The sequence below is a fragment of the Rhipicephalus sanguineus genome, chromosome 6 (assembly GCF_013339695.2).
Source record: "Rhipicephalus sanguineus isolate Rsan-2018 chromosome 6, BIME_Rsan_1.4, whole genome shotgun sequence".
Lineage (NCBI taxonomy): Eukaryota > Metazoa > Arthropoda > Arachnida > Ixodida > Ixodidae > Rhipicephalus > Rhipicephalus sanguineus.
In genome coordinates this window covers 145,755,845-145,771,129 of record NC_051181.1, presented here as the reverse complement: position 1 = coordinate 145,771,129, position 15,285 = coordinate 145,755,845, and the positions used below count along the sequence as shown (strand labels likewise).

General features: G+C 45.3%; 1 protein-coding gene across 1 annotated transcript; it reads left to right on the top strand.

Moving 5' to 3' along the window:
- The first annotated feature begins 776 nt into the window (after positions 1 to 776).
- Positions 777 to 10,453, top strand: LOC119396695 (lipopolysaccharide-induced tumor necrosis factor-alpha factor homolog). The gene is made up of 3 exons (XM_037664002.2): positions 777 to 1,043; positions 7,653 to 7,809; positions 10,007 to 10,453. Exons 1-3 carry the CDS (start codon positions 1,028 to 1,030, stop codon positions 10,107 to 10,109), a joined length of 276 nt encoding a protein of 91 aa, XP_037519930.1. The 5' UTR covers positions 777 to 1,027; the 3' UTR covers positions 10,110 to 10,453.
- The last annotated feature ends 4,832 nt before the right edge of the window (positions 10,454 to 15,285 follow it).

Genomic DNA, 15,285 nt, shown 5'->3' with positions numbered 1-15,285 from the left:
GCGCAGAGAAACTTAGTGCTAGGCGTAGCCATGTTTGGTCGCTGTCCAAAGCACACATTGATCAGACGCCTCATCGAAGCTTCGTGTCACGCCGCGGTGCACGCAGTTGCAAAGTCGTCTGCTCACTGTACTTAGAGAGCAGGCGACAGTTCCGAAATTGAACTTCAAGTTCCGGTCTTGACCGACAGTTCCGGTCTAATTTCGGAAGTTAGGGCGTAGTTTATTCGTGTTCAAAAAATCTGACGAGACTCGCGAATTTGTCTTAGGTGGGCTCGAAACATAGGCTCGAACTGATGAGGTTTGTGGGAGGTTAGCCGGTAGAGGAGCTGTTTTTGCTAGTAGCATCCACTTCGAATAAAATGGAAGCAGGAGCGCCCCCGTGTGAGCGACAGAGGAGTGTCTTAGTGATCGGACGTCGATTTGCGCGTAATGCTTCGGTTAGTTTCACAATCTAACACAGGTGACGCGACATATCCTCGCACCCTGCTTTTTCATTGACACCAGTTTGCTCTACCGTCTTGAAAAATACCATAAATAACGACTGTATCAACAAAAAAATAAATAAATAAAAAGAAACAAAATCATTCAAAGAGCAAATGTCTGCGCGGACGAAAGCGCTGCGCTGGCTGATTCGCCCTTCCTAAAGTCCAAGAACAGGGAATAATCTAGGGACTTAACCCCTTCCTATTGGCTCCAGTTTCAATAGCGCTGCACTATTCTGTATGATACGCCATCGCATAGGAGCTCGCTAAGAAAACAAAGACAAAAAAAAGAAGGAAGAGCGGCATCTCGCGCGCGTAGGATCGCAGACGGCTTTGCCGTTGGCGTCCTCCCGATCGTCCACTTGTTGCATGCGCCTTGCGTTCTGTGCGCGCAATCTACCGCCTCCATACCAGTTCTGCTTCCTCTGGTTTATCAGCAACGCCCGAATGCCTCAACAAGAACTTCCTCTCGGAGAATAATCAAATTCGCGTCGGAATCAAACCGCGGTCGTCTCTCTACGATTCAACTATACACCCTAAAAGTCATGGCGTACTCTCCGGGTGAGTCTTGTTTACAATATCGAAGGCGGCGGTCACAGCAGCTTATAAAGGCAACGTGAGAACGACGCGTAAATTAAGTTGTGGCTCGCCGGGTGCTTCCGCCGTTGAAAAAGTCTGCTAAATGACGCATTCTCTCGACTTCACGAAATGCATGCATGCAGGCGTAGTCGCACGGATTGTCGAATATAATTATCACCGAAACGTCCAACGTGGCCTCTCTCTTTTGCTCAATTTTTTTAACTGGTGGGCTCGCCGCAGATATTTAGACTCTCTCAACTTTTGAGGATACAGATTGTGTATCATTTACAGTATAACTTTGTAAACGAAGCGCCGCAGAGGTCTTGGAAAACATGCTCCGATCAGCCAGCCGCGGTACGACGATCACGTAACAATGATCGGTAGTCGCACGTGCTATAAATCATTTCTTTGTTCCTCTTTAAAGCGGTGCTGCCGCGTGCACTGTGCGTCTCGAAGTATACATACGGCGTTTCTCTGGCTTTCGCACGTGAAACAGCTGCGTCGGAAAACTTGCTCGTGAATGCGCATGCCGCTGTGCTTAGAAATGTAGAATTCTGAACAAATGATAGACTACGGGCCTGAAAGCCACTTGCAAGACATGAAGCAGAGGTGTAGCGTTCCCTTCTTTCCAAACAATGGGCTGGGATGGGGGGTACAACAATTACGACGTCCGGGGATGGGGAGGGAAGCCGAGGGAGCCGTTTATCGAGAGATGGCACACAAAATAGGTCGTTGTGATGAAAATTGGTTGAAAACTTGGGGAGGGGGGGGGGGCACTTCAATAACTGTCGCTTATTGTGAATTTAATTGATTTTTATTCAGGTCTACAAAGTTACACTTGGCAAAGGAGAGACAACCGGAATTAACGCCTGATGGGGTCCTCCCACCTCCAATGGAAAGCATTATTCGTCATTTATTAATTAGTCAAGCATGTTTCTCAGTATATCAGGATGTTTTTACGTGTTTGTGGTAAGCGTTACGAGCAAACGACTGTTTAACATAATGTGCGGCTTGGGCTTTTGACTCTGATCTAACACAACAATTCCCTATGGTTGGAATCAAGTGCCGGCATGCAGTTAGGAGCGCTAATTGCGCTCGGGCCCTGTAAAAGGAACAGGAAGAATGACTCACAGTTGCGAGATAATACGTCTTAGTTAATGCGGCATCACGATGAAAGCATGCATACAGGAAAGATAATTGCTTCACAGCTCGGAGCAGTATTATGTTGTTTACTTTCTCTTCCTCACCGCTCGAATACAGCTCACGCCGACTATTTAATCAACCGCGCAGCATCTTTACGGCCTATATAATTCACAGCGATTCATGTATAAGAGCGATGACGTGCGACATATTCAAGTTGTTTTTTTTTCTCAGGCTTAAAGTTGGAGCAAATGTGAAACGGTTTGCCACCCGGGTATTTGGGACAAATTTTTTAGCTATATTCTGGCGAAAAATTGCTGCTTTTGTAGTTGTTACAGTTATGATTGTCGTCACTGCGGCTGTATTCAATGATCCAGTTGCTGTTGCTCTAATTTCACTGCCTTACAAGCTTAAGTTAAATTTTCAACTGGCTGCTGATGTGAAAGCAATTAAAAGCGGCCAAAAGAGCATAGAAGCAAAAATCACGGGAATACAAAAAAATACTAGACGAACTTGAAGAAAAATCAAAGAGCCTTGATCATGTTGGCAGAGATTTATCAGAAATTCACAACTCGATATCTGCTTTAACGCACCACAGTGATTCCTACCAAACACGCCTAGACGAACTTGAGGATAGATCTAGGCGTGACAACCTAATCTGTAATGGTATTGCTGACGCTAAAGAACCCTGGAGCAAACCTGAGGCTATGTTGTCAGCGGCGATAAATGAAGTGTTTGAATTGTTCTGCACCGAGTTGACTGATTTCGTACATCGTCTTGGTACGTTTGAACTGCCAAATGCCATCCTATTATAGCCAAATTTCGTAACTACAAGACCAGGGAAAAAAATGTTTTCACTTCGCAACCAGCTGAAACAAAGGAACATTTCAGTGACCGAAGATATTTGCCCCAGTATTCGTACTTCACGCAAAAAAAAAAAAACTAATCGAATTTGCCAACAGTTATCCTGGGGCGCCCGCAGTCTGAATTACGCTATAAAAATTGTTCATGAATAACAAATGTTTCAGCTGCAACTCTGACCTTGACCATGGAGACCACACTGTGAGAAATGCCTCAATCTAGAGAAAAGGGAGGTGTAGTGGCATATCATCGCATCCTCAATCGCATCAAGTATCAGTACCGTTTACCAACGCCAGAAGTGTTCTTAATAAACGTTGTGGCCTGTCATCCAAGATAGATACATGCGATGAGAAAATAATCGCTTTAACTGAAACGTGGCTGCCCTCGCACACACTCGACTCCGAAATATTCCATGATGCGCACAACCTTATGGTTTATCGCTGCGACCACTCCGAACATAGAGTAGGAGGCGTACTACTTGCGGTATCGAAGGACATACCGTCATCAGCAATCCGAGTTAACAGTCCCCTAGGGATAAAATGAGTCTTACTAACCTTGGGTAACTGGTTCTAGGTAGATGCTGCAGATCAGCTTCCTCACCATCCACGTTTGTTAACGAATTGGATGACAGCATCAACATAGTTAGATCTCGTTTTTCTTATTTACCAATGTTCTTGCTAGGAGATTTTAACTTTCCAAACATAACGTGGAATACTATACCGATACGTCTCCCCCCCCCCCTTCACAGCACATTGAAGACTTTCTTAATATATGTTCCGTTTTTCGCTTCACTCAATTAGTAAGTCAAGCCACCAGAATTTCAAGTAATGCAGCTAGCGCTCTCGACTTAGTACTTACAACGCACCCTGACCACACCTCCCACATTACATACTTATACCAGGAAATAGCGACCACCTCTCGCTAAACTTTGCAATCAATATTAATCCTACAAAAGAGGCTAAACAGCGGAAAGCCATACGATACTATCGGACAGCTAACTTTGAAGCAATAAATAATGAAATAACTCACTTCTACGACGACTCCGTTAGAAAATTTCGAGTCTCGTTCAGTTAAATCTAACTGGGACCTGTTCGCATGAACAGTCCATAAATTAACCGAGAAATACATCCCTAATCGCACATTCATTTCAAATCCCCAAGCGCCATGGTACTCCAGTCATCTAAAACGTTTATCCAATCGCAAAAAAAAAAAGTTTCTTTCGACGATCAGCTATGGGCCATCCAGCAAGCCCGCGAGGCGGCGAAGAGGCAAGACCTCGACGTCCCCGCGTCGGAGGCCTAGGCCAAGGCACTTAAATTGCTGGTTGATAATAAAGTTTATTCCTCCTCCTCCTCCTCCTCCTCCTCCTTCATTTAGCTAACTCCTCACCTTCACCTTCGCGCTGGGCAACCTACAAATCTGCTGCACATACTTATCTAAGAGCCCTAAAAACTGCTAAAGACAACTACTAGACCCCTTTCCGATTGCGCTTTAATAATCATAAGTCGCATGTCTTCGGCCTGCCTAGCCTTCCCCTGTCCAAGCACGTCGCTACGCCAGGCCACTCTTTTGACAACCTAACTGCCACAATACTCGAATCCGGGTTTAAATCGCACTACGAAAGGGAGGTTCGCGAATCTTTTTTGATTCATAAGTTTAATGCCATAGCATCTGGGATCAACGAGAATCCGGGCAGGTTAACATTTTTGCCAGTAAAAGAGATAAATTAATCATCGTAGTGCGCGTGCACGGTTGTTTGCTGCCGTGATCGAATCTTCGGTGACATCAGCCCAATCATTCAGGTGACCAGAATGCGCATGTAAACTTGCTATCATAATGTGACGTCGACGCTGGTATTTTGCTCGTGTACATTTCGTTTGCAAACAAATGTGACTTATCAACAATGTATAGATTTTATTTTTAATATTTTTTTATTTTTTCATTGTGTCACAAGTGTGGTGATTATTTCAACCACCCTACATACTATCGCTATTTTAAGTTTGGGTTTGCTTTGTCACATTTTCAATATGTACTGCTACTTCGCTATTTATGCTATCACCATACAAAATACTGCGCATGTCTGAATATCTGTCTGTTAACAGTGAATGCCTCTGTGTAAAAATTTGTTAGCAGTGAATATGCACAATGGGGGCGCCCCCTGCCATATCCTTATTTAAGACGTACGCATTACAGTCATATACATGTGTGCCCTGACGAAGGCCGGTCCCGGCCGCAACGTTGGCAATAAAGCGTCGTTTTTCGTTCGTTCGTCCACTTCACTTCAGCATCTACAATATATATATATATATATATATATATATATATATATATATATATATATATATAATATATATATATAATATATATATATATATATATATATATATATATATATATATATTTTTTTTTCAGAAAAGCATTTGACAAGATACGCCATAAACTACTACTCTTTAAGCTTGCTTAATCTCGAAACTAACCTTGTGAAGTGGATAGGACATTTTCTCACTAATCGCTACCAATTCGTAACTGCTAATGACTGTAATTCTCCACTGACTGAAGTGAAATCAGGCGTGCCTCAAGGATCAGCGTTGGGACCTCTATTATTTCCTTATATATATTAATGATCTAACTACTTCAATAACTTCTAACAATACATCTGTTCGCAGATGACCGTGTTGTCTACCGGGAAATTACTAATGCTGATGATACTAAAACACTTCAAGCTGCTCTAAATAATATAGCTAACTGGTGCAATAACTGGTTAATGGAACTAAATATTACTAAATGTAAAACATTGCATGTATTCAGAACTAACTTGAATCCTAACACCTACCATCAAAACAACATTCCTTTGGATTCTGTCATGTCCTATAAATATCTTGGCAGTGCACATCCCGAACAACTCAAGCTGGACAGCTCATGCAGAGTACGGCATTAACAACGCTAATCGTATGATCGGTTGCTTACGACGTAGCTTTTCCACTGCACCCTCTACCTTAAAAATACTACCTTACAAGTCTCTCATGCGCTATAACTTGAGTATGCATCTGCAATGTGGGATCATAGTCATACTAACCTTATCTCACTTTAGCTAGTACAAAATAACTCTGCTCGATTCATACTTTCTAACTATAACCGTACTGCGAGTATAACCTCAATTAAAGATAACCTATCACTTATTCCACTGGCTCACCGGCGCAAATTCGCCCGTCTTTCGCTATTTCATAAAATTTTCCACCATCCAACACTTAATGATAACCTCATACTTCGACCTCTGTACATATCAAACCGTGCTGATCGTCGTAATAAAGTAAGAATTGCATCATGTCACACGAAGTCTTTCTTTCAGTCGTTTATTCCCCTTACGTCTCAGGACTGAAACCACTTTCCCCCAAGTGTCGCAATCATCACTGGCAGCAAGCTTTTCCGCGAAACATTAGCTAGCATTGTATGACCAGGAGAATAATCTGTTACCTGTACTCACTGCACTTGTTTATCTTGTTGAACTAACTATAATTGTTTGTATAATCTGTATGAACATTGTGTCACCTGAATTCGTTGCGCTCTTTTGTTGTGTATTATTCGTGTATTGTAACCACTCCCTTCTTTAATGCCATTTAGCCGTGAGGGTGTTATAAATAAATAAATAAATAAATAAATAAATAATAAATAAATAAATAAATAAATAAATAAAATTTAGGCTATTCTTGTCACTCCTATTGCTCTTGAATATCCATTTCTCCCTTCTCTAGTAACTTTCATCAGAAAATTATCCCACCAGGGCTTCTTAAATTTAAATTTAACTAAACCTGCTATTTGCTAAACGCTATGGTAAACTTACACTGTGACTTTAACTAAGCGGTTTATTTGCTTACTACGGCATCATATAAAGTCGTGTTACCTAATCATCACTTCTTACTTCATGTGATTACGCTGGCAAATACACACCACAATGGCATCATCAGATCAAAATGCATGCCTATAGGCACGAATGAACCATAGACGAGAACGCACACACATAGGTACGCACAAGAAAATCTAGACTTCTACGCGAAAAATACCCTTAAGATCAACTTGAAGGCTATATATAGCTCTTCTTCGAGGTACCACTCGTTGTACCGGTGAGCATCTAAGAACTTAGACATACAACTGGTGTCTTCGACGCAGATTCTTTTACCTTACTACTTGCATATGCGTGTGCCATGACGAAGCACAAAACTGTTATTCCAACGTAATCAAGAAAATTAGTTTGCCTATACCTTCCATAAGACTGCCACAATTACGGCATAACATACTACGGTCGGTAGAGGCATAGTAGCGTTTACTAACCCGTCACGTACCCAAGTAGTAACCTTTACTAACCCTGACACACTGTGTAATAATGAAAACGCTTACTAGCTCTCATATATTTCTATAGCAGTAAAAGGTTAGGGACACGTAAAGACATGGAGGTAGTAAATGTTGCAGTTACTGACTTGTTACTGCTATTTTTAAGGAGTGTACAGCAAACTCTTATCCACTACGCTTTCAACTCTTGCAAGGCTGTGCTACAATGACAGTGAGTACGATGTTCACTGCGTTCTGCTGCAGCCCCAACCCCGACCGTGGTGGTGGTGCCTCAACAGTCGCTGACAGCCACGCCGATGCAGATGCGCTGTCCGCACTGTGGCCATGAGATCATGACGCACACAAAGAAGACCGTTGGCCTGTGCACCTACATCATGGTCGGAGTGTGCTGCTTCTTCTGGTCAGTAACACCTTTTCTAGAAACTTCTGTTTCGCCGTACGGGCTTGGGCTTTCGCACGGCACATTATAATTGCATTTTCGCGGTTTGCTGCTTCTCATTGTGAGGTTGAATTTATTCTGCTCATTACAGCTCTGCATTGCATGACTTTTATTTTCCTAGATACCTGACGCTATTCGCCGTATGGTTAGTTATAATTATATGATACACGCATTTGTAGGACGCATTGTGATCAGTCGCTTAACCAAAAAACCCGTTCATTGCTCACTGTCGTAGCTGAAATTGGTATAGGTCATCGACGCGTAATTCGAAGGTTGTGGGCTCGGTCCCCACCGTCGTCAAGCTGTTTTCTCGTCAACTTTCGTTGATTTTCATTTACGGCATAATTACATACACTACAGTTAAAAACTACAAATAATGTCTCCTAAGCTTTCCTTGGCTTCATTGTCTGTTAGCTTCGTTAAGTTGTGTTTAACAAAGGAACGAGCCTCTCGGTCCATTTCTCTTCTACCTTTGTTCAGTGCTCACACATTCTTTGGGATGTACTTCACTTTTTTATGAGCGTAAATGAAAGAAAATGTGAATGAGTACAGGCCCTCTTTCTAAATCTCTAAAAATCGGCACAAAATAATGTGACCTGCAAAGCATTCAGTCCATAATTATAATCCCATAGATTTGCCCCGATACCGGCAACCCTAAGCACCTCCACCATTATGACCTTGGTATCCGGACGCGCGCAAAAGTGGCGAGGAACAGCATCAGACGCAGAGGCAATGTACGTTCGAGCACTTCGCTGTGTAATCATAGAGGCCGGATTTTAGACAAATGCCTATTTTGTTCCTTGCGTTCCTATCGCGCCACTTTGATATATGAGCATGAATTGGAGGTTAAGAGGGGCCTTTATAGTGTTTTGGCGTTTGTGCCTAAATGCTTACAAATGCCTATAAATGCCTATTTTCAATATTAGCGCTTATATGAACACTGTTTAGCCTCAAGTTTCGCCTTCAAGTGCAGTTTCAGACCGTTATTCATGTTACCGGGCAACATTGACTGTTCGGAACTGTTTGGGGTTCAACCTAGTCCCCTAGTTCAGCCAACTTCCGGAAAAAAAAAACCGCTAGTTGCAGTCAAGTGGGACACGCAGCATTCGCCGCCGCACTGACATGGCGCGAGCGGTTGGCGAATGCGAGATCGCGGAGAGTCGTCAGCGAAAAGGACAGTGAAGAGCAAAAGAAGAAAGAAAATGTGATGTGCACGGCTTTTTTGTTTGTCATTTACTTTGTAAGGTGTTCACTGCAGTAGCGTAACCAAAATTTTTTTTTCGGAGAGGGGGGGGGGGGGATTCAACCATACTCTATGTACGTTCGTGCCAGCGTTTGTATGTGTGCATGCATATGCATGCAAAACTGTAAAGTATCGGAATGGGGGGGGGGGGGCGGTGTTGAACCCCCGAAGGCTCCCTTCCCTGTAGTTCACGGCCAGGGGAGAAATTGCATCTACGCGTTTCAACCTGGCCAATAGGAGGAATCCCTCCACCCTTTTGTTCTTTTAGCGATCTGGCTATCTGCTCCTGCTCTGCCCTTCTCAGTCATGCCGAAAAGACACTCAGGTGTATATTGATTCGACAGCGGACACTTGACTCGCCATGCAGAACAGCGGGAGAGACCGTGATCTGCGAACCGCGCGGGACGTCACACTAATATCGGTACACTACAAGCAATCGTTGAATAAACGAGAAATCGGTGTTCAAGCTCATATTGCTCACTACAGAACGTCTGCGCTTCGCTGACGCCAAGCGTGTGCGTGGGTGGGTGGGTGACCACTTGTTCGGTGCCTGTTTGGTCGATCCAAATGGCGTGAAAGGAACGTGAGAGTATTCTGTACAGCCACCCATCACGAGTGAGCGCACACACAGCCTTCCGATGTTTTCTTTGTGTGTATAGTTGTTGTTTGCAGTTGTTGTTGTTGTTGTAGCAGCAGTATTAGTAGTAGTAGTAGTCGCTGTTGTACTAGTAGTAGTGTTAATAGTAGTGGTGTGGTGGTGGTGGTGGTGGTGGTGGTGGTGGTGGTGGCGGTAGTAGTAGTAGTAGTAGTAGTAGTAGTAGTAGTAGTAGTAGTAGTAGTAGTAGTAGTAGCTGTTGTTGTCGTTCTTGTTGTTCCCTTTCTTCTCTCAGAATCTGTGTGCTCGCGTGTGCGCAGTTTACCCTGCTTCTGGGTGCCGTTCGTGGTGGACGCCTGGAAGGACACGACCCACAGCTGCCCCAACTGTAACATTACGCTGGGAGAACGCCGGATGGTGTGAACGCAGCGGGCCGCCGCCGACTGCGTAGGCAGGAAACGGCGCCGAGACTCGCGAGGCTTCTGTTGCACGTTCGTGACGACGACGACAACCGTCACGTGCGGCGGAAGCGGCGGCGACGACGGCGTGTCTGTGCGCTAGCCTCGCGCGAGTTGATTCATCATGTCCACGTGCGAGCGGCCCGCCCATAGTGGACTCTTGCGTTTTGCGCGCACGTGCAAGGGCATGTTCGCACTGCCGTATTCGTCTCAGTCACACACACACAAATACATCGAGGAACGTATGAGAATTCTTGAACACGGGCCGTTCACGAATTCTCATCTCTTCCAAGTTTCCACCTTCACCTCTGCCTTTTTTTTTTGTTTGTTTTTGATATCGAGGAAAGTAGTAATTCGGGATAGTAGGCTTCCCACATTGCTATCCTAAATATTGCCACAAGCACATTAGAAGGGTGTAAGCATAGGAGTGCGCAAGGTCGAGGGAGGGAGGGGAGGGGGGGGGGCAGAGCGGACAGCATGCCATTTCTTCATTTTCTTTTATGCATGGATTGCAAATTGCAAAGCTTGTTTTTTTTTTTCTTTCGGAGTCGTTGAGGGGGGTCTGCGGTGAGAGTTTGCCGCCACCCCCCCCCCCCCCCCCACTTAGTGGAAAACCCTATGCGCAACTATGGGTATAAGGACAACACGCATACTTTTGAATGTCTGTGCTTGCTTTCTTCTGGCACTGCTTAGGATCCCTACACAACAGACCTACCAGCCGGAAATAGACGTTGTTACGCATGTGCTCGTTTGTTTCTTTTGCGCCATATAGCATCCCAGAGTGACTCTTATAGAAGACGCGGGGGAAAATTGCCGTCCACCTCAATTATGTGCTCATCGCACTGCACTTGTACTCACTCTTCATTGCGCATTTCTGTGGTACTATATTTTGAGTACGTACGCTTGCATTCGAAAAGAAAGAAGGCGTGTAAATTATCGGAGCACTTTGTTGGGCTAGTTGGTTCCTTCTTGAACGAAATGGTTACGACGCAACCCAAGGTGACGAATTAAGGAAACGAAAGAGCGTCTTTCCTGTCCTGACTCTCTTTCTTGTCCTGATCTCTTCACCTTGGGTTGGATCGTAATAATTTTGCTCAAGAAAGTGAACGTGTACTTTCACAAAACTTCAATGTGGGAATATTGTTCACTAAATCATATACGTTACACTGTGTGATGATCACTTTGGAGATAATCGTGAGGACTGTTGTTACGTATCGCGGCAATTCATTTGACAATGAACACTCTGATCGCATCTTTCAGTAAACATCGTGGTCATTTGCCTGCTCATTTCCTTCGCCGTTCTCAACCTACATTCAGTGTGAAAATATGTCTTGCGTGTTTTTTTGTTTTTTTGAGCATGTTCAATGTAGGCCATCTCCTTGCTACACATTAGCAGCCCATATTCCGCTGAAAGCGTTCAGAGCAAACTCGCGACAAAAAGTGTGTTGAATTGTGCTGGATTGGTAACGCACATTTCGGAACTTGAACGTAACTGCGCTAAAAAACAGGGCCCAAACAGGAGTGAGCAAACGCGGCGACGTTTGTGCAAGTAGTGCAAGTGATAGTGATAGCTTCATTTACGTTCTCTTTCCTTCCTGTTATATTGTTCTTTCTTTTCCTAAGTATTTCCAGCGCTAGAAACAATGTCGCAGCAAAATCAACGGCATCAACTGGCTCCGCTTTCTTTCTTAATTTCAGCGAAAATGAGTGAGATTAAAAAAAGGAAACAAAAAAAAAAAAAAGACGGCGACGCCATTTACAAATACTGACATGTAGAACAAAAAGTTAGAGGCGACTCACGGAATGAGTTAAGAAAAGTCACCCGGCCCCTCATACATTAGCCTGAGACGACTCGACGCGAAAGCCATCTTCTTACTTCTTCAGTCGACTGTATTGACCCCCCCCCCCCTTTCATAAACTTCTCTGCACTCAAGGTGGTTTTGCACTGCCTCCGTGCAAGCGTCATGTGGTGACGTCATCATGTGACGTCTCATTATGTGACGCCATGGTGATGTCCTGATGACGTCGCAAATTTCGGCGACGTCATCGCATGTCGATTTTTATTGCATCACTCTTGTTCACGCCGACGCCGACGGTCACCTCTCGCGCTTGATTCGCCATCTACGGCTTTCTCCTGAAAAGAAGCATGGTCGAAAATAAAGCGAGGCACTCGCTGGGCCAGGCAAGCTCGAGTGGATCTCCGTTTTACTTCACTTAACGTCGTCTGATTAAGTTTTCGTTAATCTGTAAGAAATGCAGAGAAAGATCGCGCTAATTATAAAACTTGTTACAAGTCCAGAAACATTGATTACGAGGCGGAGGAAGGCCATTACGTAGTTCCTGTTTCTTTAGCCCTTAGAAGATGGAGACATAATACCGCGCATAATATTAGGATGACGAGATAATTATGGAGTACAACACAAAGAGACATCAAAGATACGAGACTGCGATGCAACATGACGGATAACGAAGGCGCAGTAAAGCTTGGTTTTAGGCTAGTTGATGCATGCTTCGTGGAATAAGAAGACGCAATACACCATTTAAGAGACAGGCGCTCTCTCCTTTCGCCTCTTTCTTGGTGTATCGCGCATTCTTATTCCATGAAACAATGGCGCCGATTGGGTCAGCGACAAAAAGCAGCGAACACATGAAGCTAAACAATGATGCAGGTAAGCATGAAGCCAAAGGCCTAAATAAAATTCAAAAACGAGACGGAATTGAACAGCGGGCGTTGCACACCGAAATCTTCATTGCCCTCTTCGGAATTTCTGCGTCTGAATGCTGCTCGAAATAATCAATGGCGGTTCAGCAAGACAATACCGATCACTGTCGAAGCCAGCGTCCGCATACGCCAAAATCCACGCTTTATTTAGTTTTCCCAAAAGTCATAAAAAAAGTTTGTGGATCTCCTTCATCAATATCTCACCAAAAGATTAGGAAGACGAGAAGAAGAAAAAGTTGCTGGCCTCCACTGAACAAGCACTGTCCGTGCATGGTACGTCCAGTAAAAGGTCTGGGCCCTCTGCTGCCCGCTCGTCGCCATGATCTGTGTGCCGCTGACGCTGCTGCTCATGAGTAGCAGGGCCTTCGGCGCCGCTGGAAGGACCACCTGCCAACGGCCAATATCGACTCTTCCTGGACGTTAACAAAGCGCGCGCTACCGACTTGGCTGCCGTCACCAAAGCGCCCGCCGTTGTCGTCACCCATCTTTTGCCTCTACAACTCCCGCTACAGCAACGCACTCGGCGACGACTTTCTGCCCATGCACGTCTCGTTCGCAATCTGCCCCAGCCTGATATACTGGTCCGTGAGCCTGGCGGACAACATGGTAAGCTGCAGACAGCCCGATTTCTGACCCCAACTGCGACTACTGCCAAGCGCCAGCAAGGATGGAGCATATCGTCCGGGAATGCCCAATTCACGAATCATGCCGAGCTGCTTTCATAAAAAATTTGGGGAGGGGCGAAGCATGTAGAGAATGGTGTTTCAGCTCCACTAACGTGAAACCTGTGGAGGGGCGAAACAATGTGCGCTGGTGTTTCCCACAGCAAGATCACTGCTAGTGGGCAATGAGAGAAGAAAGTTTAGACACAGAGGCCCGCACAAGAGAAATATCCCACCGGCACTACATTGCAGGTCAAGATCCAGTGCCTATATATACGGGGTAGTCGGTGAACGGTTGTGCAGCGCGAGCAGTCGGTTTTTTTTTTTTTTTCAAGAAAACGTACGCTGCCCCACCTACAGCAAGACGTGGAGAAAACTACCCACCAGATACTCGAAGATCCACTCATCAGAGCCACGCTGAATATATGGTGCATTGTCATGCGCACGACGGCCATCCCCTGCCCAGCAATAACAAGCACAGGCTCACCAGGTTGGGAAAATCAGCTTTTTATTTTTTTCTCTCTCTCTCTCGTTCCTTTAATTTTTTTGATACCATGCTGCTGAAGCCAACAAGCGAGAGCACATTGTGTATACTCCAATAAAGTTTTCAATTAATCAATCAATCGACAGCAACTACAGACTCACAAAACTGCGCGAGATCAGCGTGCGCCAGACCTCCACCGCAAAAAGCAAGTTGCTGATGACTCTGGGCGGGTACCTCGAGGACAGCGTCTACCTCCACCGTCCAGGAACGGACGCCGTGTTGCGGCAGAGAACGGCCTTCCCGGTGTTCAATCAAACCGCGCGCTACAAACTCAACGGTACCAACATCCACTGGGTCAAATTTGGCAACGATCTGTGCGAGAGGACACCCGGCCAAGCTCGATAGAAGACACTCGGTCATTTCGTAAGCAATATAGCGACCCTTGCCAACCTGAATCTCTTCGACGGCGATCCGTTTTACGTGACCCTCATGACAGACCCTTCCGACCGTCCCGAAGACGAAGACCTCAGCGCATTGGCGGCAAAGTAGACGTGTTCTTCCTGAACACTCACCTGAAACGTCCGCCGCGTAACACTCTGTCGGCATACTGCGGACAAACTGCGTGCCTGGTTGAGAAGTTCCTTGACGAGGTTGGTCTATAGCCCTAAAGAAAAATGCTGGCAACGCTTGCATCAGCGCGAGTGTGGCGCTGCAGGCGTGGTCTTCGCTTACTGAGGCATCTCCCTTGCCAGCGCAGGCTGTCTCTGGGATGGCGGGAAAGATGTCCGTGTCCGAAGTGTGGCGCTTGAAGAGCGAGATCGTAAACATGACGGCGAACCTCAATAACAGCTGCTACGTGTATAATACGACGGACGGCGAAGGGAAATACTTCGCTTTTGAAGCTCGCCCTGTCTTGGGGAGGAAGCTTATGGTCAACAAGGTGCACTGTCTGGTGCTCATCGACTTCAACTTTTCAATTGAATGCGGTGCTTACAAGCAGACTTCATATTTCGGAAAGGAGATGTCGCGGCGAATCAAAAGTCATTCAACATTAGCGCTTATTTTCCCCCCACGCAGGAATTGCCCTCTGTTTACTATCGCATAAGATATTTCCACCGATATCTCGAAAAATAAAGCTTGCTGTTTTGCTGCCACGGCATGATAGTAGCTGGGCAACTGTGTGTGTGTGGTGTGTGTGTGTGTGTGTGTGTGTGTGTGTGTGTGTGTGTGTGTGTGTGTGTGTGTGTGTGTGCGCGTGCGCGTGCGCGTGTGC